The sequence below is a fragment of the Amblyraja radiata genome, chromosome 17, assembly GCF_010909765.2.
Source record: "Amblyraja radiata isolate CabotCenter1 chromosome 17, sAmbRad1.1.pri, whole genome shotgun sequence".
Classification (NCBI taxonomy): domain Eukaryota; kingdom Metazoa; phylum Chordata; class Chondrichthyes; order Rajiformes; family Rajidae; genus Amblyraja; species Amblyraja radiata.
This window is the reverse complement of record NC_045972.1, coordinates 49563544-49588831: the sequence shown is the minus strand read 5'-3', so window position 1 is coordinate 49588831 and position 25288 is coordinate 49563544. Positions and strand designations below refer to the sequence as shown.

The 25288-nt window shown below is 46.3% G+C and overlaps 1 protein-coding gene across 4 annotated transcripts in view; it reads left to right on the top strand.

Annotated features, from left to right (window-relative positions):
* Positions 1–25288, top strand: part of znf536 (zinc finger protein 536) — a 400158-nt gene that overhangs the window by 321430 nt on the left and 53440 nt on the right. For all 4 annotated transcript variants that reach the window (XM_033036453.1, XM_033036455.1, XM_033036452.1 and 1 more), the window contains one exon: positions 16367–16450. In XM_033036453.1, the coding sequence (XP_032892344.1) occupies positions 16367–16450 (84 nt within the window). The remainder of the gene's footprint in view (positions 1–16366; positions 16451–25288) is intronic.

Genomic DNA, 25288 nt, shown 5'->3' with positions numbered 1-25288 from the left:
AATCACGCACCAAGCCCCTGTCTCGGGTGTGATATCAATGGGGTGATGTCTGAATATTGTCCTGAACTGCAAGCCCACCTTCCCCCTGGTGCTTGCCACAACATTGATTGAATAGCCAGTTTAAGTGGCGCAGTTCATTATTATTATAGTTTTTTTTATTATTAATAATAATTTTGCTACTTTTGGAACTGAACCAGCATCTGTTTCTTGGAACTTTAAATTGTGAGACCAGCTAATGTATTTATGTCTTTTATCACAACCTACAATTAGAAAGTGGAAAATCTTGATGCTATAATGCCAGTGTGACTTAAGTCATAAAACAAATTGACAAAATGCATGAAAATTAAAGCCATATTTTTCTGCTGATTTTCTGTTAAATATTTGCCATTTATCAGTACAGTATATTTTTGTAATTTGTTCCCAGTTATTAACTGTGATCCCTACATAATATGTTTTATAAATGGTGTGAAAAGCAGGCTGTAAAACAGACGGGGTCTAAGACTCACTAGCACGTCACGTTTAACAAGTCTGTACCATCCCAGGGCAAACAGGATGAGATTGTGCTTCCATCTTCAGCCTGATAACCTTACATCAAATATCTCAAACCACTTATAGTTTGAAAAGGAGTATTTTCAAATTGAATTATTATTCAGTAATACTTTTAAAATGATATGCATTAGCATCTTATTTTAATTTTTCCCAGTGGTCCTTTGCAGAGAAAGAATGGCTTTAATGTAAAACACGGGAGAAATTCAACCTTTACAATTTTCAGTTGCGAATGCCTGATCCAAATTAAACATTGGGGCCAAATCTGAACAAAGTTGATGAGCTGCAAATGCTATTGTGATATTCTGATCTCATGTCCCAAGCACTGAGCTGGGTAGCAGGGAGGGTCCAGGTGTACTCCTGCTCCTCTCAGCTCCCCAGAAAGGCTCAGTGCAGGCTTACTCAGCAGTGTCTGAGGTACCATGATGCTGACTTTGGGCAGCGCCAACACCTGCCTGTTTTTGAATGTTATAGTTGGGTCTGACAACCAAAGCTCCGCTCTATGATCTTTGCTTACAACCAGCAATGAGACCCCAATTGATCACAAGCCTTACTACTCTAGTGGATACCTTCAACAGGTTAAGGACCCTGCTTCCAATATTCCAACCAGATTAGGCGTGCAGTGTTGCCACCCAAACATGCAGGCCAGAAGGTCATGTTTTGCCTTGACACGTTGAATTTCTCCCCCAGACATGTGTTACGTGGTTTATAAACTCCCCTGAAAATTATTTTATAAAATTGTTGAAAATGAGTCTGATATGTAGGTTTAAACTGAATAATGTATTAAAAATGTTTGACAATGAATAATGGGTAATTAGTGGTTGTTTTACTAATAATCTGACACTTTGCATCCTAGTTACTGACCCATAACATCAACGATACATATGTTACGTTAGCATCTGAGAGTTTCACATCATCTCTAGTTTAGTTGAAAGATATAGCAGGGAAACAGGTCTTGCGGCCCACCGAGTCCACACCGACCATCGATCACCCGTCCATACTAGTTCAACCTTATCCCACTTTCTCATCTACGCCCTGTACATTAGGGGAGATTTTACAGAGGGCCGATCAACCTACAAACTTGGACGTCTTTGCGATGTGGGATGAAATCCAGAGATCTTGGAGAAAACCCACGCAGGTCACAGGGAGAACATGCAAACTCCACATGGACAGCAGCTGAGGTCAGAATCGGACCCGGGTCTCTGGTGCTGCCAGGCAGAGGTTCTACCAGCTTGCTTTACTATTAAAATTAAAATGTAAGAAAACACATTGCTGAGATGCAGGGTGGACACTTACGTTTATCCACAAAATAAATTATTAAAACCTGAACCGTGCTGAATAATATGATGAAAAATATAAATTTAACCCTTATTAACCCTCTGCCAACTCTGGAATCAGTGTAGACTTACCAAGTACTCTGCTGGGCACAATTATGGTACATTTGCATTTAAACAGATCCAGTTGCAACTTGGTTTGATTATAAACTGGTACATCTCAGCAGCATTTCAGCATCTGGGTGAACAAGGCTATTTTAAAAACTCCAGATTATTAATAATTTGCTGCTAACCGGAAAACAAAGACAGCAACCAAACTCCACACTGCTGTCAATTTTGATATTAATTCCAGGAAACTTTAAGCCACCAATTATTATGCATGCAAACCGTTGAACTTGCAGACAACAATTTTATTTAAAAAAGTTGATTTATTCATAAGTAAATAGAAGGCAGTGTGACTAAAGTGCAATGGTTCAAGCAGCAATTATTAGATTTAGAAGTACAAAGGCCACAGTGTTGTGGCTGAGCAGTTACAGTACCTTTCAGAGCGAGCTTGTAACCATATCTGTTTTAAAAGACTGATTCAGATTACTCGCAAAGCATGAGAAAGTCTTTCTCATCCCCGACACAGGAAACTCGAGCCTGGACTTAATGAGCATCGATTGGAATGTGGCCTTTGAAAAGTACTACATTTGAAAAGATGGAACATTAAATTTTGTAATGATGTAAAACATCTTCAATTTTTGACAGGACAATAGTTTTATTGTGCTTTATAGGCCCACTGGTGACTCAAAGGTCATTTTTTTGTATGACTTCTCAGACTAGGGCAATACTGAATGAAAATTAGGTTACATGTGCAGGGATTTTTTTTTTCTCTCCCTCTATCTGTTAGAAAAATACAGAATGCTACTAAAAGGATGCAAAGAGAAAAGATAGGCAGCCAACGGCACACAGGAAGATTACTGATGATATACAAGGCAAGAGGGCAGGATGGGTGGAAGAATCTCGTTACTTTTGTATTAAAGTTGGCCGTTCCCTTATTAGTTTGTAACAAATACAGAGGAGAGAGTTTGAATCAAACTTTCCCATTCCTCTTCATTCAATGAATATATGTTAAAGTTCAGTCTGAAGAAGGGTCTCGATCCAAAACGTCAACCATTCCTTCTCTCCAGAGATGCTGCCTGTCCCGTCGAGTTACTCCAGCATGTTGCGTCTACCTTTGATTTAAACCAGCATCTGCAGTTCTTCCTGACACATCTGTGGGTTCTTTACTACACAATATATTATAAAGGACAGATTCACTTTCGATACGTGGGAACCAATCTTTCATTAACTTCGAACTGATCAATGCAAGGAAATACAAGTCGGATTTGTGTGTTTAGTCTAGTTCAGTTTAGTTTAGAGACAGTACGGAAACTGGCCCTTCCGCCCACAGGGTCCTTGCCGACCAGCGATCCCCGCAAATAAACACGATCCTACACACACTAGGAACTATTTTTACATTTACACCAAGTCAAGTTACCTACAAACCTGTACGTCATTGGAGTATGGGAGAAAACTGAAGATCTCGGAGAGAACCCATGCAGGTCACTATATATCTAAACTAAACTAATCAAAGTCATTGACTGAAGAGTCAAAACAGCTTACAAAATATCTGTGAGGCCATTCAAAGAATACCAGTTGTGAGTGAGTTCCTCCAGTCCGCCACAAGAAACTCTATAAATGAGTGACATCTCTCTCACCCACACTATCCTGCATCTCATCTGGTGAGACTGTTTCCTATTCAGTCTCACCAGCAGCAATAACGTGTCAAAATCATATTACACAGTGAAAGATAGTTTATTCTATTTAAAATTAAACAGACATTTATATCCTTTCTGAAGGTGATACAATAATGTTCTAACTGAGTGGTAAAAGCATACCACGCTTCAGCCTAATAGCTTGTTCCAGCACACGCTGACAACTAACTGAGTGTCGACAGTATTTATATTTTAACATATTTTAAACATGAGCCATTGAATGCCTTGTAATTCCCCAACGAGGATGATCGCGGCATGGAAGATCTCATCCAATCTGAGACTGGGGCTTGAGCTGAATAGGGACAACATGCGATGACGTGTCGGAGATCTGGAGAAGGATCTTGACCCAAAACCTTGGCCATTCCCTTCTCTCCAGAGATGCTGCCTGTCCCGCTGAGTTACTCCAGCGTTTTGTGTCAACATGCAATGGCTTGGCTATCCTGGCCGAGCGTACCTGGACATGGGACAGGCACTCCATTTCCACACCATATCTCCAGTTTGCCCCCTCCAACATGCAACATAACTTTGGTTATTAGTTGAATATCACTATTCAGGTTATAACCAACCAGGGTTACACACTAATCAGACTGTCATCAACAGAGTGATCAGTAATATCGGTCTAACCTATTGGGTCACCACTAATTGGGATGTCACAAATGCAACTTCAACCCATGGTGATGTCACCAACCTCTCATTCATTTTGCCTGTTAATTAAATGTAGACAATATTTTGTGTGTTGCCATTGTCCGTGTTTTACCTAATTTAGAGTTAATTCCTTGATATTTAATATATAAATATTCTTTCAGCAATTGGAGCAGTTCAGTCTAATTTGAGATCTGATGCAAGGTGCATTATTTCTCATTATTCATTGCTAGTGTTGATGGATTTCCAGTAATTTTCAGCCCCAACTTTAACCGAGTTATTCCTGGCACTCGATCAAAAGGCTCGTTAAAAGCACAGCCTGTGTGTTTAGATGCCTGTGAGTGTTTGAATGTTCACGGCTAATGGCTGGGAAACCATGTTTTGTTCATAACCCCGTGGTCACCGGGTTAAATGGAGGGTTTTCCACGTCGCTGCGTGAAACATCGCTGTGTTCGCCTCAGAGAGACCTCCCTCTGGGAGTGGCGCAGACTGGGGCAGAGAGCTCGTGTAAGATGGACACAGCTGGAATGATCTGCAGGGTCAAGGCCAGGAGGACAATTCACTTCCACCCTGCCGCTGGAAACCAAGAGACGTACAGCTGAGAAGATTGTCATCTCCAGCGGACCACTCCTGACGCCAGAAGAGAAAGTGTGAGTACAGATCTTCATTCTTATAACTCTCAGAGAGACGTGGCCCTCCATCCAGCTATTGCCCATTTCACCCAACGCTCTCTGGCAAGGAGAACGTGACCATTCTCATCTCCAACACCCCGCCTTGCTTCCTTGCTCCTTGTACAAATGCACAATCAGCAATCTTTCTACAGATGCCATTTCTTCATCCTTATTGCCTTTCACTTCGTAGCGTTCACTTCAGCACCTGCACCTGAAGCTGAGACCAGGTACCTACAACTCACCTTGAACGGGACATCACTCCAGCAGGCGGAGGTCCTTCTGCAGAGGAGTGACAGAGCGGGAGGAGCACAAACTGAGATCAACACCCACACACGAGAGATGGCAGGATTGGATTCCACCAGGCTGGGAGCTTCAATGAGCAAGATCTCTGGTTATTATACACGTTCCTTGTGAGCTGCCAGCATTGCACAGGCAGGTAGCTTCCAGCTGCATGGGGAACCCACTCACCTGCTGCCGCCCTAGGTCCCAATGATATCCTAACTCCTGTTTGTTCCTTCCCTCCTCCAGGTGCTTCTTGTGAGACAGAGACAGCCCGGGTGCCAGCGAGGACGAGACTGGCAGGGAGGAGAGAGAGCCCTGTTGAGGGGGGTGCCAGCAGACACACACACATCCACTCACAGGCACCAGCTCAGAGACTGGCTCACACTGGAGTGGAGGGCTCGGCTTATGATCAAGCGTCGGGTGGCAGTGATGAACAAGAGGCAATAGACCCAGAGGCACAACAGCACATCCTCCTCCCAGCTCAGCTCGGGTGGAGAGGGAGCTGACATATGGGGTTGGCTAATGGGCAGAAAAACACTAAGGGCGGCACGGTGGTGCAGCGGTAGAGATGCCGCCTCACAGCGCCAGAGACCCGGGTTCCATCCTGACTACGGGTGCTGTCTGTAAGGTGTTTGCACGATCTCCCCGTGACCTGCGTGGGTTTCCTCTCAGAGCTCTGGATTTTCCTCCCACACTCCAAAGACGTGCAGGTTTGTAGGTTAATTGGCTTCTGTGAAATTGTAAATTGTCCCTCGTGTGTGTAGGGTAGTGTTAGCGTGTGGGGATCGCTGGTCGGCGCGGACTCGGTGGGCCGAAGGGCCTGTTTCTGCGCTGCATCTCTAAACTAAACTAAACGTTTCATGCAAGCAATTATGTGGGTGACTGGACATTTTATTCAGTAGTTTTGCCACAAATGCTTACTGACATATAAGGGATCAAACATAGCCACAGCCTTTAGTCAGAGGACACACTTGCAGCGTCCACACAGAGTGCTGGAGTAACTCAGCGGGTCAGGCAGCATCTGTGGAGAACATGGATAGGTGACGTTTCACAGAGTGCTGGAGTAACTCAGCGGGTCAGGCAGCATCTGTGGAGAACATGTATAGGTGACGTTTCACAGAGTGCTGGAGTAACTCAGCGGGTCATGCAGCATCTGTGGAGAACATGGATAGGTGACGTTTCGGGTCAGGGCCCTTCTTGCAGTGTATACTCTGGGGCTCACATTTAGGTTCAGGAGAGGCTGAGGGCCACACTCTGGGGGAGATATGGGGGGGGGGGTGGGTTGCTTGTCACCTGCACTCTGACCTGTTGCAGATGAGTAGGTGCTCATCCCAGCGAGCGTCTCAACCCAATACATCACCCATTCCTTCTCTCTAGAGGTGCTGCCTGTCCCGCTGAGTTACTCCAGCATTTTGTGTCTACCTTCTGGCACTGGAGGGGTTGAGACCAACACAGTGTGAGCTGGTGTGTTTGTCCACCGGCCCCACATCCATTCATACATGTGGATCAGATCGCCTTGGGAGCTGAGAGTACAGTGCTACTCTGTACAGCAATGCAAGCTTGTTCCATGACTGTGGCCGAGCTCAGCCACCGACTAATAGTTCTATTATCACATGTATCTCTCTCCAGTGAAATGCTGTGTTTTGCATTCAATGAAGTAGAGGCAGCTCGGTGGCGCAGTGGTAGAGCTGCTGCCTCACAGTGCCGGGACACGCGTTCGATCCTGACCTCGGCTGCTGTCTGTGTGGAGTTTGAGTTACTCCAGCATTCTGTGTCTATCTTTGCCACACTTTGCAGGGTCACCACTTCAACTGTATTTGAGTTGCAAACTGGGAGAAAATGTAACAAAAGGCTTTCAAAGAATATTACACCAAATTATAATTATGTTTAAGTAGTAAATAGGAACAGTCTATTGGAGCTGAGTGAAAATTATGATGGATAATGAGGAAATTGCAGATTTGTTAAATGAATTCTTTACATCCTCTTTCTCAGCGGAGTGAAAAACAAAATATCATGGGATCGTAAATGTATCAAGGGCTTACATTTGTTTACACTGTGTCGGAAGGAACTGCAGGTGCTGGTTTAAACCAAAGTTAGACCCAAAAAGCTGGAGTAACTCAATGTGTCAGGCAGCACCTCTGGAGAATAGATCCTTCTTCAGACTGAGAGCCAGTGGAGAGGGAAACAAGAGATATAGATGGTGATGTAGAGAGATGTGGAACTACTGAATGAAAGATATGCAAAAAAAGTAGCGTTGATAAAGGAAACAGGCCATTGTTAGCTGTGAGCTAGGTGAAAACCAGTTACAGACAATGAGACTCAACAAGACGACTTGGAAGCTGACAGTTTTGTTCTCCTAATCTGAGGAAAGACATTCTTGCCATAGAGGGAGTACAGAGAATGTTCACCAGACTGATTCCTGGGATGTCAGGACTTTCATATGAAGAAAGACTGGATAGACTCGGCGTGTACTCGCTAGAATTTAGAAGATTGAGGGGGGATTTTATAGAAATGTACAAAATTCTTAAGGGGTTGGACAGGCTAGATGCAGGAAGATTGTTCCCGATGTTGGGGAAGTCCAGAACAAGGGGTCACAGTTTAAGGATAAGGGGGAAGTCTTTTAGGACCGAGATGAGGAAAACATTTTTTACCGAGAGAGTGGTGAATCTGTGGAATTCTCTGCCACAGAAGGTAGTTGAGGCCAGTTCATTGGCTATATTTAAGAGGGAGTTCGATGTGGCCCTTGTGGCTAAAGGGATCAGGGGATATGGAGAGAAGGCAGGTACAGGATACTAAGTTGGATGATCAGCCATGATCATATTGAATGGCGGTGCAGGCTCGAAGGGCCTAATGGCCTACTCCTGCACCTATGTTCTATGTTTCTATGGGGTGTAGGCTGCCCAAGCAAAAAATCAGGGAATAAATTTGACAGGTTTGACATAACATTTTCAAACGTTCATGTGGTAGACAATGGAGCTAAACTTGTGTTTGCTTGCAATCATATCAGATAATACTATCCATGTATAGTACACCCTTTCACACAGAGGGTGGTGGGTGTATGGGACAAGCTGCCAGAGGAGGTAGTTGAAGTTGGGACTATCCCAACATTTAAGAACGAGTTAGGCAGGTACATGGATGGGACAGGTATAGAGGGATATCGACCAAATGCTGGCAGGTGGGACTTGATGGCCGGTGTGGGCAAGTTGGGCCGAAGGGCCTGTTTCCACGCTGTATCACTCTATGACTATGAGTATAACCGGGCCACACACTGCAAACAGGTGGAGCAACGAAAGCAAATACTGGAGTGCAGAATCTAGTTTTGAACATTGTAGCATTACACATACAGAGAAAAAGTTCAATGCCCAGACTGAGGTAGGTTGGAAGATCGGCTCTGCACCTCTCAGTTTGATTAGCATTAGGATAGCATATTCTGTGCTCCTAAAACAGGGTCTGAAGAGGGATCCTGGCCTGAACATTCCCTCCCCAGATGCTGCCTGAACCGCTGAGTTTCTCCAGCGTTTTACTCAGAGTGAATGGTTGGTCTGTTGGTCCAGCTGAGAGCTGTTATTACACCCTCATCCACAAAGAATAATGGCTCATGTTCTGCAACATTTACACAACTGATACGCACTTCCCCAACTGCGGACTGACTGATCGTACACTCTCCTCCATGTGTTGGGTGGGTAGTTCCTGGAGGCTGGGCTTGTTTGCAACATGGATTGGAGCTGAAAAGAATCAGCCATTCCATTAGCCACTATATTCTGAAAGCATTTAATGGCAATTGCTGTCATGGGTCACTGTAGGATTAATGGACCAGATTGAATCTGATTATTTTTCAAAGAATTATATTTGTATGGATAAATGGTTGAGTTAATGAGATTACAGTCCTTCACTGGGTAATGATCACCCAAATCGTGAAGATGTCCACATACGAGTTAGTTTCTGCAATATTATTCACTTCACAAACATACATACTGTACGTTCCTTCCTATGAATGGCTGATCTACTTTCCTCTCAGTCTTGAAGACAGACACAGAGTGCTGGAGTAACTCAGCGGGTCAGGCAGCATCTGTGGAGAACATGGATAGGTGACGTTTCACAGAGTGCTGGAGTAACTCAGCGGGTCAGGCAGCATCTGTGGAGAACATGGATAGGTGACGTTTCACAGAGTGCTGGAGTAACTCAGCGGGTGCAGCAGCATCTATGGAGCTAAGGAAATAGGCAACGTTTCGGGCCGAAACGTTGCCTATTTCCAGAAGGGTTTCGGCCCGAAACGTTGCCTATTTCCTTAGCTCCATAGATGCTGCTGCACCATAACTCAGCGGGTCAGGCAGCATCTGTGGAGAACATGGATAGGTGACGTTTCACAGAGTGCTGGAGTAACTCAGCGGGTCAGGCAGCATCTGTGGAGAACATGGATAGGTGACGTTTCACAGAGTGCTGGAGTAACTCAGTGGGTCAGGCAGCATCTGTGGAGAACATGGATAGGTGACGTTTCAGGTCGGGACCATTAATTTTACTCTCTATGACCTCCAGTGATGGTGCTGACCCGCTGAGTTACTGCAGCAGTTTGAGTTTGAGTGAGTGTCGTGTATTTTCTGTGCTACTGACACATAGAGTTCATAAAAACAGAACCGAATCATAGCACGAGATGGCCTGTGTAGGTTAGTTTAGTTTATGTTATCCTCGTGTGTACTGAGATACAGTGAAAAGCTTCTGTTGTGTGCTAACCAATAAGCAGAAAGACTATACATGATTACAATCGAGCTGTCCACAGTGTACAGATACAGGATAAAGGGAATAATGTTTAGTGCAAAATAAAGACTGAATGTGGTTAAAGTAAGAACTGCTGCTGTGGGAGCCGGGGTTTAAGAGAGCGGAGAGAATGGAATGCGTGATTCCAGATCCACTCTATGACCATCAGGCAGGGAGACGCCTGCCTTGGGCACCAACCTGTCTGAGATGCACAAAATGTACTTTATTTGACTCTGGTCTTAATGTGTGTTAGCTGAGTGATACTCTGAAGTTGTATGCATTTCACATTGGATTCATTCCTTCAATGGTGGGGATGTGTGTATGGTTTATAGCTAATCGCTAATTGTCCCAGAGAAGTCGGTGATGAGCCACATTCTCCATCCGGGCGGCACGGTGACGCAGCGGGTAGAGTTGCTGCCTCGCAGCGCCAGAGACCCGGGTTCCATCCTGACTACGGGTTCTGTCTGTACGGAGTTTGTACCTTCTCCCCGTGAATGTGTGGGTTTCCTCCGGGTGCTTCATGTTTCCTCCCACACTCCACAGACGTGCGTGTTTGTAGGTTAATTGGCATTGGTAAAAACGTGTGTCGATAGTGTGTGTGGGATAGTGTGAATGTGCGGGGATCGGTGCTCGGCACGGACACGGTGGGCTGAAGGGTCTGTATCCACGCGGTATCTCCAATAGTTAATCTCATACAGTTGTTGTGTGATGGGCCACCCACAGCACCGTTGGGCAGGGAGCGGTTGGGTTTAGACCAAACGACAATGATTGACTGCCGATATCTTGCCATCAGGATGGTGTAATAGTTGGTTTGTGACCGACTGCGGGAACTCCAACTGCAGGAGCTTCGATCGTCCCGACACGGGAGTTTCAATCGCCCCGATCACGGGAGCTTCGATCGCCCTGACGCAGGAGTATCAATCGCCCCGATCACGGGAGTATCAATCGCCCCGATCACGGGAGCTTCGATCGCCCCGATCACGGGAGTTTCAATCGCCCCGATCACGGGAGTATCAATCGCCCCGATCACGGGAGTTTCAATCGTCCCGACACGGGAGCTTCAATCGCCCTGACGCAGGAGTTTCAATCGTCCCGACACGGGAGTATCAATCGTCCCGACACGGGAGTATCAATCGCCCCGATCACGGGAGTTTCAATCGCTCCAACACGGGAGCTTCAATCGCCCTGACGCAGGAGTTTCGATCGCCCCGATCGCGGGAGTTTCGATCGCCCCGATCGCGGGAGTTTCGATCGCCCCGATCGCGGGAGTTTCGATCGCCCCTACGCGGGAGTTTCGATCGCCCCGATCGCGGGAGTTTCGATCTCCCCGACGCGGGAGTTTCGATCGCCCCGATCGCGGGAGTTTCGACCGCTCCGATCGCTGGAGAATAAAGAGGAAGAAGATAAGACTTTATTGCCTTCCATCACAGGGAGGAATGTGGGGAATCCACTGTGGTGGATGTTTATGCTAACTTTTATGTTGCTGTGTGTCTTGTTGCTTTTTTGCTACGGCTGCATGGTAAATCAAATTGCTTATATGTTTTTACATACTTGGCTAACAAATTAATTACAAAACCATTACAATACAATAGTCTGATTTTAGTTTAGTTTCAAGATACAGTGCAGAAACAGGCCCTTCAGCTCACCGAGTCCGCACACCGACCAGCGATTCCCGCACACTAACACTATCCTACACACACAAGGGACAATTTACAATTTTACCGAAGCCAATTAACCTACAAACCTGTACGTCTTTGGAGTGTGGGAGGAAACCGGAGCACCTGGAGAGAACCCACGCAGGTCACGGGAAGAATGTGCAAACTCCATACAGACAGCACCCGTAGTCAGGATTGAACCAGGGTCTCTGGAGCTGCAAGCACTGTAAGGCAACAACTCCAGCGTACCGCCCCTTGCTGTCTCTTCCTTCAAAAAGAAAACCCTTCAGCATGTTGTAATTGTTTTTGTATCCGCTTCATACAACCTGTATATGTGGGGAAATGGGAAGACAAATAACCTGTCCACAATTGTTCTTTATTATGCTAATGTTAATTGCATTTACTACAAAAAAAAACTCAGCAACTTTTTGAAACTTGACAGATTTTCAGAAGATGTCTTTGTCGTTACTTGAAACAAATCACAATTAGATAACGCATTGTCAAAGCTTCACATTGTGTCTGTGACAGCTCCGCTCCAACTTACACTAACAGCGCAGAATTTTGTGCATATTCTTCTGTCACCAGTTTATTCCGGAATATCAAAAATATTCTCCCGAATTTTGCCACATGCAAATGCTGTCATTTATATCAAAGTAAGTGTAAACTAATGATAACAATGGCCGTGAAGGTGTAGTGAAGTTTCATCATTGAAGAGTCTGCTTTCACACCAGGCATGGGAGCTTGCCAAGATAAATCCCACTGGGGAACATTCAAACTGCAGATGTCTCCTCCCTCATTAATGTTGGCATCAGTTCATTAACAATCTCTTACTAAAATTAATAATGAAAATGCATCATGAAAGAAACCTATACAGTATTCATCCAATATTCTTTAATCTTAAGATTGCCACCTTAAATACGAGCAGTCTAGACACGGCACTATCCCGTTGCTCAGGGTTATAATGGTTGTATTTATAGAGGGTTTAAGGTAATACAAGCTTGGATTTGAGCTAACAATGAGGCTATGGGAAATCAAATGGCCGTGGGACTTATCATCGCCCGCCTGGGGCTTGGACATCGGGAGAGACATGGAGAGCAGGGGAGAGAAAAGACTTTGCCTTCCATCACAGTGGGTCCACTGTGATGGATGTTTGTGTGAATTAAATTGTGTGTATGTCTAGGAAATTGTCTTTGTTTGTATGGCTGTGGAAACAGAATTTCGTTTGAGCCTCACTGAGGCTCAAATGACAATAAATTGTATTGTATTGTATGTAAGGCATGGGGCTTGAGTGTTCATTCTAGATGCTTAGACATGGACCTTGTGTAAACTACATTGCAGACAGCCTGGCAGAAGAATGTGTAGGAAGGAACTGCAGATGCTGGTTTAAATCGAAGATGCTCACAACAGCGGGACAGGCAGCATCTCTGGAGAGAAGGAATGGGTGATGTTTTACCTCATCTACTGTATCCACTGTTCCAGATGTGGACTCCTGTATATCGGCGAGACCTAGCGCAGGCTCGGCGATCGTTTCGTTGAATACCTTCGCTCAGTCCGCCTTAACCTATCTGATCTCCCGGTTGCTCAGCACTTTAACTCCCCCTCCCATTCCCACACTGACCTTTCTGTCCTGGGCCTCCTCCATTGTCAGAGTGAGGCCCAGCGCAAATTGGAGGAACAACACCTCATATTTTGCTTGGGCAGCTTACACCCCAGCGGTATGAACATTGACTTCTCTAACTTCAAGTAACCCTTGCTTTCCCTCTCTCTCCATCCCCTCCCCCTTCCCAGTTCTTCCACTACTCTTACTGTCTCCGACTACATTTTATCTCTGTCCCGCCCCCTCCCCTGACATCAGTCTGAAGAAGGATCTAGACCTGAAACGTCACCCATTCCTTCTCTCCAGAGATGCCGCCCGTCCTGTTGAGTTACTCCAGCGTTTTGTGTCTACCTAGCAGAAGCCTTTTCCTGCATACTTGAGTTACAGGGAATGTTCATGAAAAATGAAGCATCCTACACTATGACTGAAATGTCTGATTTTACTTCTAACTAGTAAGAAAGCAGCAGTTTGTCAGTCAGGTTTGTTTTTAGCAGTAACTGTTGCATTAGGTTGTGTAGGAAGGAACTGCAGATGCTGGTTTACACCGAAGATAAACACAAAATGCCAGAGTAACTCAGCGGGACCGGCAGCGTCTCAGTAGCGAAGGAACGGGTGACGTTTCGGGTCGAGACCCTTCTTCAGACTTTGTCTGCTCTCTTCAGCTGATGTAGACGTTTCCAGATTACTACTTCAAGCAAATGTGCCCACATTTAGAGAGTGATCATTCATAACAACGTATCGACTGTGGCATCAGTCCCTGGGCCATGGTTGCTGTGTGTGATGCCAGTGATGGTTTTGTAGGTCAAGACCAGGTCTGCTTTACCTTCTGCCCCACCGTGAGGATGTAGAGCGTGAGTTCTTCAATGCATAAAATGGACCTGATCTTCCACTTATATAGTTTCAGTTCAGTTTAGTTTATTGTCACGTGTACCGAGGTACAGCGAAAATCTTTTGTTGCGTGCTAACCAGTCAGCAGAACAACTAAACGTACTTGAATACAATCGAGCCATTTTCTGAGGCCTCCTTTGGTCATGGCTGACCATGGGTGTCTCCAGGGTTGGAGGACACCTGAGCGTGACTTTATTTAACGTGGGGAGACTGGGGCACAGACAGCCACCCCACGGTCCTTGACAGATCTGGGTCAGGATCCAGTGGCATGGAGTCCAAGACGACCGGAGACCCTTTTCTGCTGCAGCCTTCATCCGCCTTCCCAGCCGTTGTGACGCTCCACTAAGGTCAGCCGTCGTCCTCCGCCTGTTCCACCGTTGAGGTCTTGGTTGGATTGGCTCTTTGTCAGAGACCTCCCCCTTGACCTTACCACCATGGGTGGCCCTACCAGGAGCATAGCTCCAGACGGCATCGCTCTCAGAATCTCAGGACCACACAAGCTTCTCCACCACGACAAGGTGATAATCCACGGAGAAGATCGAGCCATCTACACTGTACAGATTCATGGTAAGGGAATAACTGTAATCATGTGTTGTCTTTCTGCTGACTGGTTACAGTGCAACAGAAGCTTTTCACTGTACCTCGTCCCATGTGACAATAAACTGAACTCAAAAATGCATGGTGGTTCCGGCCAAAGTGTAAGTAATATCTAACTGCATTTGAAATAACATCAAAAACATTCACAAAAATGACACCAGTCAAATAGTGGAGTAAATCAGCTCGATTGTTAATTAAAATGGTGTTTCTGGTTTTGTTCACGAATGCTGCTGGACTCTGTGTAAAATGCAAGATTAATTATAACCTTTCCAGACGTAAACTTTTAATATTAAAACTTGACAACAACTGCTCTGTGCTGCTTGTGGCTTGTGTTAAGCCGGAAACCATGGCAACACAATGCACCCTGATAAATATATATCTGTTTGCCATTTATTAAAATTCACCCGTCGGCATTCACGCTGAACGGTGGCAGCAGAGTCCGACGTTGGGGTTTATCGTGGACCCGGCAACATCACACTTTTATAAAAAACATACGTGGGATGTAACGGAGTGTGTAGGAAGGAACTGCAGGTGCTGGTTTACACCGAAGATAGACACAAAATGCTGGAGTAACTCGTTTTGAAACTTGACTCATTTCACTGTGGTCCTGATTGCACGACTCGTTCTCACCTTCCCCTCAGCCAGCGATGAACCATTCTACATTCCCTCAATCTGTCTTTCATTCTCCTTCCCATTCCCACATGGACCTTTCTGTCCTCAGTCTCCTCCATTGTCAGAGTGAGTCTAAACGCAAATTGGAGGATCAACCTCATATTTCGCTTACAGCCCAGTGCTATGAATATTGATTTCTCTAACTTCAGGTAGCCCCGGCATTCCCTCTCTCTCTATCCCTCCCCCACCCAAGTTGCACCAGCTTCTCATTTTCACCCTACAAACAGCTGACAATGGCCTGTTTCCTTTATCATCATAACTTTTCTGCATATCTTTCAATCATTGTTCTTTATCTCTCTACATCACCCTCTATATCTCTCGTTTCCCTCATCCCTAACCAGTCTGAAGAAGGGTCTCGACCCGAAACCTCACCCATTCCTTTTCTCAAGAGATGCTGCCTGTCCCGCTGAGTTACTCCAGCAGTTTGCGTCCATCTATCTTTGTGATATGCAACTACAGGCCCCACGTGTATATATTGTGTGGGAGCAGTGAGTTTGTGAGGACTATTACCATTTCAGTTTCTCTCTTTGACCAGTACTGTACTATTTATGGGCGGCATGGTGGCGCAGCGGGTAGTGCAGCTGCCTCACAGCGCCACAGGCCCGGGTTACCAACCTGCCCTCGGGCACTGTCTGTGTGGAGTTTGCATGTTCTCCCCAAGACTGCGCATGCGTTTTCTCCGGGTGCTCCGGTTTCCTCCCATATCCCAAAGACGTGCGGGTTTGTGGGTTGATCGGCCCCTCTGTAAATTGCCCCCTAGTGTGTGGGGAGTGGATGAGAAAGTGAGATAACTAGTGTGAACAGGTGATCGCTGGTCAGCATGGACTCAAAGACATTTGCCAAAGGGCCTGTCTCCATGATATTTCTCTAAACTAAACTAAACTAAGCTTGATAAAGGGTTATATTTACAGCTTCAAACTTCTCTGAAGTTATACTTGTGTTTGTGATGCAAAGTTACTTACTGCCCGACCCTTTGTGACTTGTTTAGCTACAAACTCGGACCACCAGCTAACATGTGTCGTAGAAGATGGGATGACAGCTCTGACTAATGCAAGGGATCAGAACAATGCAGGTTGGTGAAAGCAGTCTGCTGCTCGATGTGTTGTGACCATCTGATATACCATGCTCTAATTTAATCACATGGCTCTTTAGAGCAGTTACCAACAGCTGTGCCTGAGTAATATTTTTACAGAATTAGCTGTGTGTTATATGTAAAACGATATGCTTTAAGTTCAGTTATTGCAAACAACAAGCTAAGAAAATGAATCACATTCTGGAAATAGATCTGGTTTGAAATCCACACTGTACAGAAAATGAATTTAGAGGAGAAATTGGTTGTTTTCTTACAGTGACATATTTTCAATTAAGAGGGTCTGGAGAGACTAGAAATAGTTGTGGCCCGCTGTTGCAGCGAAGATTTGTGTACAATGGTGGTCTGATCGTGGAAGAACACCTCCCTGTGTTTGATCAGGCACCATTTTGCATAAATGCCACAATAACCTTTCAGTGAATTAAGATTGCTTTATTGTTGTGTGGAGCCGGTCACAAACGTTGAGAGCACCCTCTGATGGGCTGATGTGAGAACTGTTGCTACCTGCAAGTGAAAAATGAGAGAGAGCTGTACCATCTGCAATCACTGATACAGAATAAAGGGAATAACGTTTAGTGCAAGATAAAGTCTAGTAAAGTCTGATTAAAGATGTACTGGCAACAAGGCCTCATTACTCTCTGCAGCATAAGAGGCCGATTGATGTAACTGTGCACAAATACATATATAGTAATCAATGACAATAAGTTAATGATCAGTAAGTTGATACAAATACATCGATAGATGCTCCTGAACACATCATCAGTGATGTAACCTGGGGTCATTGGGTGTTTCGGGTCTTTCAACATCAGACACCCTCACCCAGACCACGACTTGTGTTCAGGTGGCATTCGCTCCTCCCCATGGACCTCCTCTCCTGATCCAGAGCCATCTCGAGGCCTTCTCCGCTACCTCTGTGATGTTCTTGATGGCCCTTCTCCTCGCCACTCCGTTGATGCCCAGTGCACTCAAGGCTTTGTAGAGCGATTGCCCTGCAAAACCTCTGCAGCCAACCTCGATGGGCGTACACCTTGCCTTCCAGGGTAACCAGACTATAATAGTGCAAAACCAAACATCAGTCTGAAGAACCCGAAATGTCGCCAATTCCTTCTCTCCATAGATGCTGCCTCACCCGCTGAGTTTCTCCAGCATCTTTTGTCTAACTTCGATTTTTCCAGCATCTGCAGTTCTTTCTTAAAATTGTTTTGTCTACAACAAAAACAATGATCGAGATAGATCATGGCAGCTGAGGTAGGATTGAGGTTGGTATTGTGCAGTGTTCAAGAGCCTGATCATTGCTGGGAACATAGAGGTCTCGCTTTTCATGTTCCTGCACCTTCTCAATGGTGGTAGGGAGAAGATTGGGGCCTTGGTGACATTAGCTATCTTTTTGAGGCAGATATTAGTTTCCTTCTGTAGATCCCTTGGATTGTGGGGAGGTCAGTACCCATGATGGAGTGGGCAGGTTTGGGTAGTGTCCACCACTCTCTGTAGGCTCCTTCGTCACTGGGGATCCGAGTTGCCAGGCCAAGCTTTTCCGGTACCATGCAGTCTGCTCTCGACAGTGCACCTGGAGCGAGTACTCGTTGAACTGAGTCTCCTCAATCTTCTGAGGTAGCAGAGTTGTTGATGACTTGTTGAGCATTCTTTACCATCGCATCAAAGGACTAATTTGGCCCAGGACAAATGTTCATAGATTAGCTTATTGTGGAAAGACTTGTTTACAGACCAAATGCAACAGTGGAACAGGGAGAAGGGAAAGCAGTTCTTGCAGGAGGGAAAGTGTGAAGGAATACTGCCCAGATAAACATGCAAATCCTAGTCAGCTAGAATGACTGGAAACACATGAAACTGCAGATGCTCCAGCACAGTATGTCTTTGCCTGGTAATGCCTGTTTAATTTAGAGATACAAATAATAATATAGTGTTTTGCAGTTCAGAGTTCAGAGTTTATTTGTTGTGTTTAATAGCCTGACGGCTGTGGGGAAGCTGTTCCTGAACCTGGACATTGCAGTCTTCAGGCTCCTGTACCTTCTTCCTGATGGCAGTGGTGAGATGAATGTGTGGCCAGGATGGTGTGGGTCCTTGATGAATTTGGCAGCCTTTTTGAGGCAGCGACTACGATAGATCCCCTCGACGGTGGGGAGGTCAAAGCCGGTGGTGGACTGGGCAGTGGTCACAACCTTTTGTTGTCTTTTTCACTCCTGGACGTTCAAGTTGCCGAACCAGGCCACGATGCAACCAGCCAGAATGCTCTCTACTGTGCACCTGTAGAAGTTTAGGAGAATCCTCTACCATATGCCGAATCTCCGTAATCTTCTCAGGAAGTAGAGTCGCTGATGTGTCTTCTTTACAATTGCATCGGTGTGCTGGGTCCAGGAAAGATCTTCAGATATATGCACGCCCAGGAATTTGAAGCTCTTGACCCTCTCCACCATCGTCCCGTTGATATAAACGGGATTGTGGGTCCTCATCCTTCCCCTACTAAAGTCAACAATCAGTTCCTTGGTTTTGCTGGTGTTGAGGGCCAGGTTATTGCGCTGGCACCATTAGGTCAGTCGGTCGATCTCTCTTCTATACTCAGACTCGTCCCCATCAGTGATACGTCCCACAACAGCGGTGTCATCAGCGAACTTGATGATGGAGTTCGCACTATGGCCGGCTACACAGTCATGAGTATAGAGTGAGTACAGCAGAGGGCTGAGCATGCAGCCTTGAGGTGCTCCTATACTATTTGTTATCGAGGATGAAGTGGTTCCTCGAATTTGAACAGAATGTGGTCTGTGGATGAGGAAGTCGAGGATCCAATTGCAGAGGGATGCGCAGAGACCCAGTTCCATGAGCTTGGTAACCCGCTTGGAAGGGATGATGGTATTAAACGCCGAGCTGTAGTCTATAAACAACAGCCTGATATAGGTGTTTTTATTGTCCAAGTGGTCCAGTGCGGAGTGGAGAGTCACAAATGGGCCCTTCGGCCCACTGAATCCGTCCCGACCAGCGATCACTAGCACTATCCTAGACGCAAGGGATAGTTTTATCGATAATTAACCGACAAACCTGCACGTCTTTGGAGTGTGGGAGGGAAACAGAGCACCCGGTGAAAACCCACGCCGGTCACGGGGAGAACTTACAAACTCCGTACAGACAGCACCCGTAGTCGGGATCGAACCCGGGTCTCTGGCGCTGTGAGGCAGCAGCTCTACCCGCTGCACCACCGTGCCACCCGAGTGAAAGGGGCTGGGGTTGAGGGAGATGTCAGCCAGCAGAATGAGGGTGTTGGTGGAGGGGCAGGGTGTGGGTGTGGACTCCCGGTTCAGGGTGGAGGTGTACGCTGCCTCTGGGAGTTATTGTCTTGGAATCAATGGAATGAATTACAGAGACAGTGTACATTTAACACCATGGGCACAGTGTCTGCACATTCTGATTAGAGATTCCTCATCACAATTATTATTCATTTCAAGAGGTAAGACAGCGCCTCGAATCAATATGTAGATAATTGCAGCAGTCGTCAGTATTTCAAGTATGTTGTGTGTGTACGCTCCATTTTGTCTACGAACACTCAAGGTAAACATTCATAGTCATTCAGGATAACACTGCAGCCTTTCCAACACCGTAAATATTTACTCACCCCCCCTCACCATCCACCCCCCACCCCCCACCTCCCAACCCCATACCCCCCAGTCCTCACCCCCCACCCCCACCTCCCAACCCCTCACCCCCCACCCCCACACCACACCGAACCCCCAACCCCCACCACCCAACCCCTCACACCCCAGTCCTCACCCCCCACCTCCACACCACACACTGAACCCCCAACCCCCCACCCCCACCTCCCAACCCCTCACCCCCACACCACACACCGAACCCCCAACCCCACACCTCCCCACCCCCCACCCCCACACCACACACCGAACCCCCGAACCCCCAACCCCCCACCCCCACACCACACACCACACACCGAACCCCCAACCCCCCCCCCCTCACCCCCACCCCCCACCCCCACACCACACCGAACCCCCAACCCCCCACCCCCACACCACACACCTAACCCCCAACCCCCCACCCCCACCTGCCCAACCCCTCACCCCCCACCCCCCACCCCCACACCACACACCGAACCCCCAACCTCCCACCCCCACCTCCCAACCCCCCACCCCCACACCACACACCACACACCGAACCCCCAACCCCCCACCCCCACCTCCCAACCCCGCACCCCTCACCCCCCAGTCCTCACCCCCCACCCCCACACCACACACCACACACCGAACTACCAGTCGAGAGCATGCTGACCGGTTCCATCGTGGCTTGGTTCGGCAACTTGACCGCCCAGGAACGGAAAAGACTACAAAAAGTAGTAAACACTGCCCAGTCCATCATCGGCTCTGACCTTCCTTCCATTGAGAGGATCTATCACAGTCGCTGCCTCAAAAAGGCTGGCAGCATCATCAAGGACCCACAACATCCTGGCCACACACTCATCTCCCTGCTACCTTCAGGTAGAAGGTACAGGAGCCTGAAGACTGCAACGTCCAGGTTCAGGAATAGCTACTTCCCCACAGCCATCAGGCTATTAAACACAACTTCAAACAAAAATTTGAACTTAAATAGCACATTGCACTTGATATGCTTATTTATGTGTGTGTATATATATATATATATATTCAATGGTATATGGACACACTGATCTGTTCTGTATTCATGCCTACTATGTTCTGTGTGCTGAAGCAAAGCAAGAATTTCATTGTCCTATCTGGGACACACGACAATAAACTCTCTTGAATCATGAATCTCTAGGTGACGTTTCACAGAGTGCTGGAGTAACTCAGCGGGTCAGGCAGCATCTGTGGAGAACATGGATAGGTGACGTTTCACAGAGTGCTGGAGTAACTCAGCGGGTCAGGCAGCATCTGTGGAGAGAAGGACGTTCTGCAGCAGACTGAAGAAGGGTCTCGACCCGAAACGTCACCCGTTCCTTCTCTCCAGAGAAGCTGCCTGTCCCGCTGAGTTACTCCAGCATACCAAGGCTACAATAATGCTGGGTCCCACATTCATACAGAACTCAAGAAGTCCCTAACGTCTTCTGTCAACTTCAGGTTACGACTCATCTTCAGACCCTTCAGCGTTTAATTTGAGTTCATTGGTTGGAGGAATGAGAAATCACACTTGGTCTTCAGCCCACCGACTCCGTCTGAAGAAAGTTCCCGACCTGAAGAGTCAACTATCCATGTCCTCATTAAGTTCTAGGAGCAGGATTGGGCCATTCGGCCCATCAAGTCTACTCCACCATTCAATCATGGCTGATCTATCTCACCCTCCTAACCCCATTCTCCTGCCTTCTCCCCATAACCCCTGACACCCGTACTAATCAAGAATCTATCTATCTCTGCCTTAAATATATCCATTGACGGCCCCCACAGCCTTTTGTGGCAAAGGATTCCACAGATTCACCACCTTCTGACTAAAGAAATTCCTCCTCATCACCTTCCAAACCGATCATCCTTTAATTCTGAGGCTGTGCCCTCTAGTCCTAAACTCTCCCACTAGTGGAAACAGCCTCCACATCCCAACTTGAAAGCATAATGATTGTAGATAAAGGCTGGATCCCCCCACCAGAGCACTGTCACTTCATCATCTCTTCCCAAGGGCACGTATGGATAGGTAGGCAATAGGTGCAGGAGTAGGCCATTCGGCCCTTCGAGCCAGCACCGCCATTGTCTACCGGCCTTGCAACCGCGGTCTACATCCCATCAACAACGGAAATCAAAGAGCAGAAATGTCTTTTATACTTAAATCTATGCCAATATAATTGTGTATTTATGATACTAAATTTCAATCGAGTCGATACAAGTTTGTTGTAGATATCTACACGTAGCTGACTCTGACAGCATTGATTTCATTCATTGATGTATAATTGTGTTTGTCCTTCATTAATTTACCTGGCCACCAATCGGAGGCCAGTCTCACTATTATCTGACTGGTTGCAGGTATAGATTTGTTGCTGATTTATCTTTGCCTTCTAACGTGACATTGACTGAGAAAATATTTATTTTAATGAATATATTAGATTTGGGCCTTGGAGGCTTCAGGAAGCTGTGGATGAAACTGTGCGTTGATGCTTAAAGTCTCGACCGTGACAACATTGGTCTTTGCCACTGTTGGCTTTTGGGGATATAAGATTGGTCAGGGACATGACTTTCTGGGTGTGAAGTTTCATGTTTATTCCAGCAGAACCTTCCTCAACAGCCTCAATCAGGGCCGCACGGTGTCGCAGAGGTAGAGTTGCTGCCTCACAGCACCAGGGACCCCGGTTCAATCCTGACTACGGGTGCTGTCTGTATGGAGTTTGTACATTCTCCCCGTGACCTGCGTGGGTTTTCTCCGGTTTCCTCCCACACTCCAAAGACATGCAGGTTTGTAGATTAATTGGCTTGGTATAAATGTGAAATTGTCACTAGTGTGTGTAGGGTAGTGTTATGGGCCTGTCCCACTAACGCGACTTTTTCGGCTACTAACAGCACCCGTCAAAGGTCGTTGCAGGTCACCGAAAATGTTCAACATGTTGAAAAATCTTCACGAGTCTTCCCGTGCTTACCTGCCTTGAGCGAGTCTTCCCGAGTACCTGCCGTTAGCGTAACGAGCCGCTAAGAGACGTCCCCGAGCTCCGACGCACCCGCTGCGTTCATTCTCCGTGCTTACCACGAGTTTCTTTTTTCTTTAAACTCGGGAGAGCACTTGGAATGAACTCGTACCGTGGGACAGGGGTATAATGATGAACAGATACCGGTATACCAGAACCAAATACTGTCGGTCAATAAGAACAAATATGTACAAATCCAGAATCAACAAATTCACCCCCTGGGTCGGTGAAATTCCCCCCCGTGGGTGTAAATTCATCCCAGGTTGGGAATCCTTGATCTAAATCAAAACATTGGGAGGAACTGCAGATTCTGGTTTGTACTGAAGATAGACACAAATTGTTGGAGTAACTCAACGAGTCAGGCAATCTCTCTGGAGAAAGTGATAGGTGATGTTTTGGGTCGGAACCCTTCTTCAGACACAATCTGAGTATGAATGAGTCTGAAGAAGGGACTCGACCCGAAATGTCACCTGCTCCTTTTCTCCAGAAATGTTGCCTGACCCGCTGAGTTACTCCAGCACTCTGTGAAACGTCACCTATCCATGTTCTCCACAGATGCTGCCTGACCCGCTGAGTTACTCCAGCACTCTGTGAAACGTCACCTATCCATGTTCTCCACAGATGCTGCCTGACCCGCTGAGTTACTCCAGCACTCTGTGAAACGTCACCTATCCATGTTCTCCACAGATGCTGCCTGACCCGCTGAGTTACTCCAGCACTCTGTGAAACATCACCTATGCATGTTCTCCAGATTCTGCCTGACACGCTGAGTTACTCCAGCACTCTGTGTCTATCTTCCCCTCTCTTGCATAATATAGGCAGGAGAATGGGGTTAGGAAGGAGAGATATATCAGCCATAATAGAATGGCGGAGTAGACTTGATGGGCCGAATGGCCTAATTCTTTCCTATCACTGATGACCTTATTATTAATGTTGGAAGCTGCCTCCAGCATGAGTTTACTCAACTGGGTGGAACTGTTTGGATGGTGGGATATTAAATATTGGGACAGCTTTGTATGCACATTGTGTGATTATTCTGCATGTAGCAGTCGGGTGTAGAGGCTAGAATGGTCCGCGATTACCCACCTCATCACTGGATATTGAGAATGGTGGGGAAAACTCCACAACTGTCCACAATACCCTGTTATACCTCATGTCAGCCCATTCCACATGACAACCACAAATCAGGCAAAAGGGCCTCCTGAAAATGTGCTATTATAAAGAGTTTGTTCATACATTGCCAGGGACCTTCATAATTTGCTTGCCCCCTGGAGGACCTGTGAGTTATGGGTCTTTCATATGCTTGGAAGGATCCCGCTTATCATTTGTTCTCACAGAGTTACTCTATATTTATTACCTTCCAATGCACAACACCTCACCATCTGGTCCATGTGCGTGCAAGGGAAGAGAGAGATTAGATACAAAATGAATTTTTAATAATGGATTCTCAAGTTAAAAAGGTTTGGGCAGCAACCTTATAGTGCAGTGAATCACAGTTATTGGACGGGCGATTGTGTCGAAAACAAACCACCACATCCTGAAGCGATGCAGGTAGTGAGAGAGAAACGACAATGTGATCACTCCAGTCAAGAATGGCCACAGCAAGACAAGGAGTGCTATTTATGTCAGAGGCTTTTCTGTTTTGTTAAATATATATATATATATATATGTTTGGCTTTTCTCTGATCTCTGATGTTTGGGTTGAAATATTATTGTGCGATTTCAACTGTGGATATTCTGAAAGTTCCTGTCAGTGGGGAACTAAACAACGTAAATCATTAACACCACATCATACAGAAAAATACATTTCAAACTACAATTATTATTCAAGAGATGTCTTATTCCCACTGAGGATAAACTGGATTTCTCTATGTTCCAGAATTATCTTTTCAGTTCCAGAATTATCTTTTGAGTTCCAGAATTACCTTGTGATTTCTAGAATTTTCTCCTGTGTTCCAGAATGATGTGGGAGATCTTGGTGCATTACAGAGGTGATGTGTGATTGGGGTTGTAATTGTAGTGGCCAATCCCATAGGTCACACTATCTCTGATTAGCCTTTAATCACCATGGAGGGCACACGTGGGCCATGTGACAGTGGTGTATCCCACAGCACACCTGTACCAGGTACTGTCTCTGATGAAACCACACGATACGATACGATGGAACTTTATTTATCCCAGGA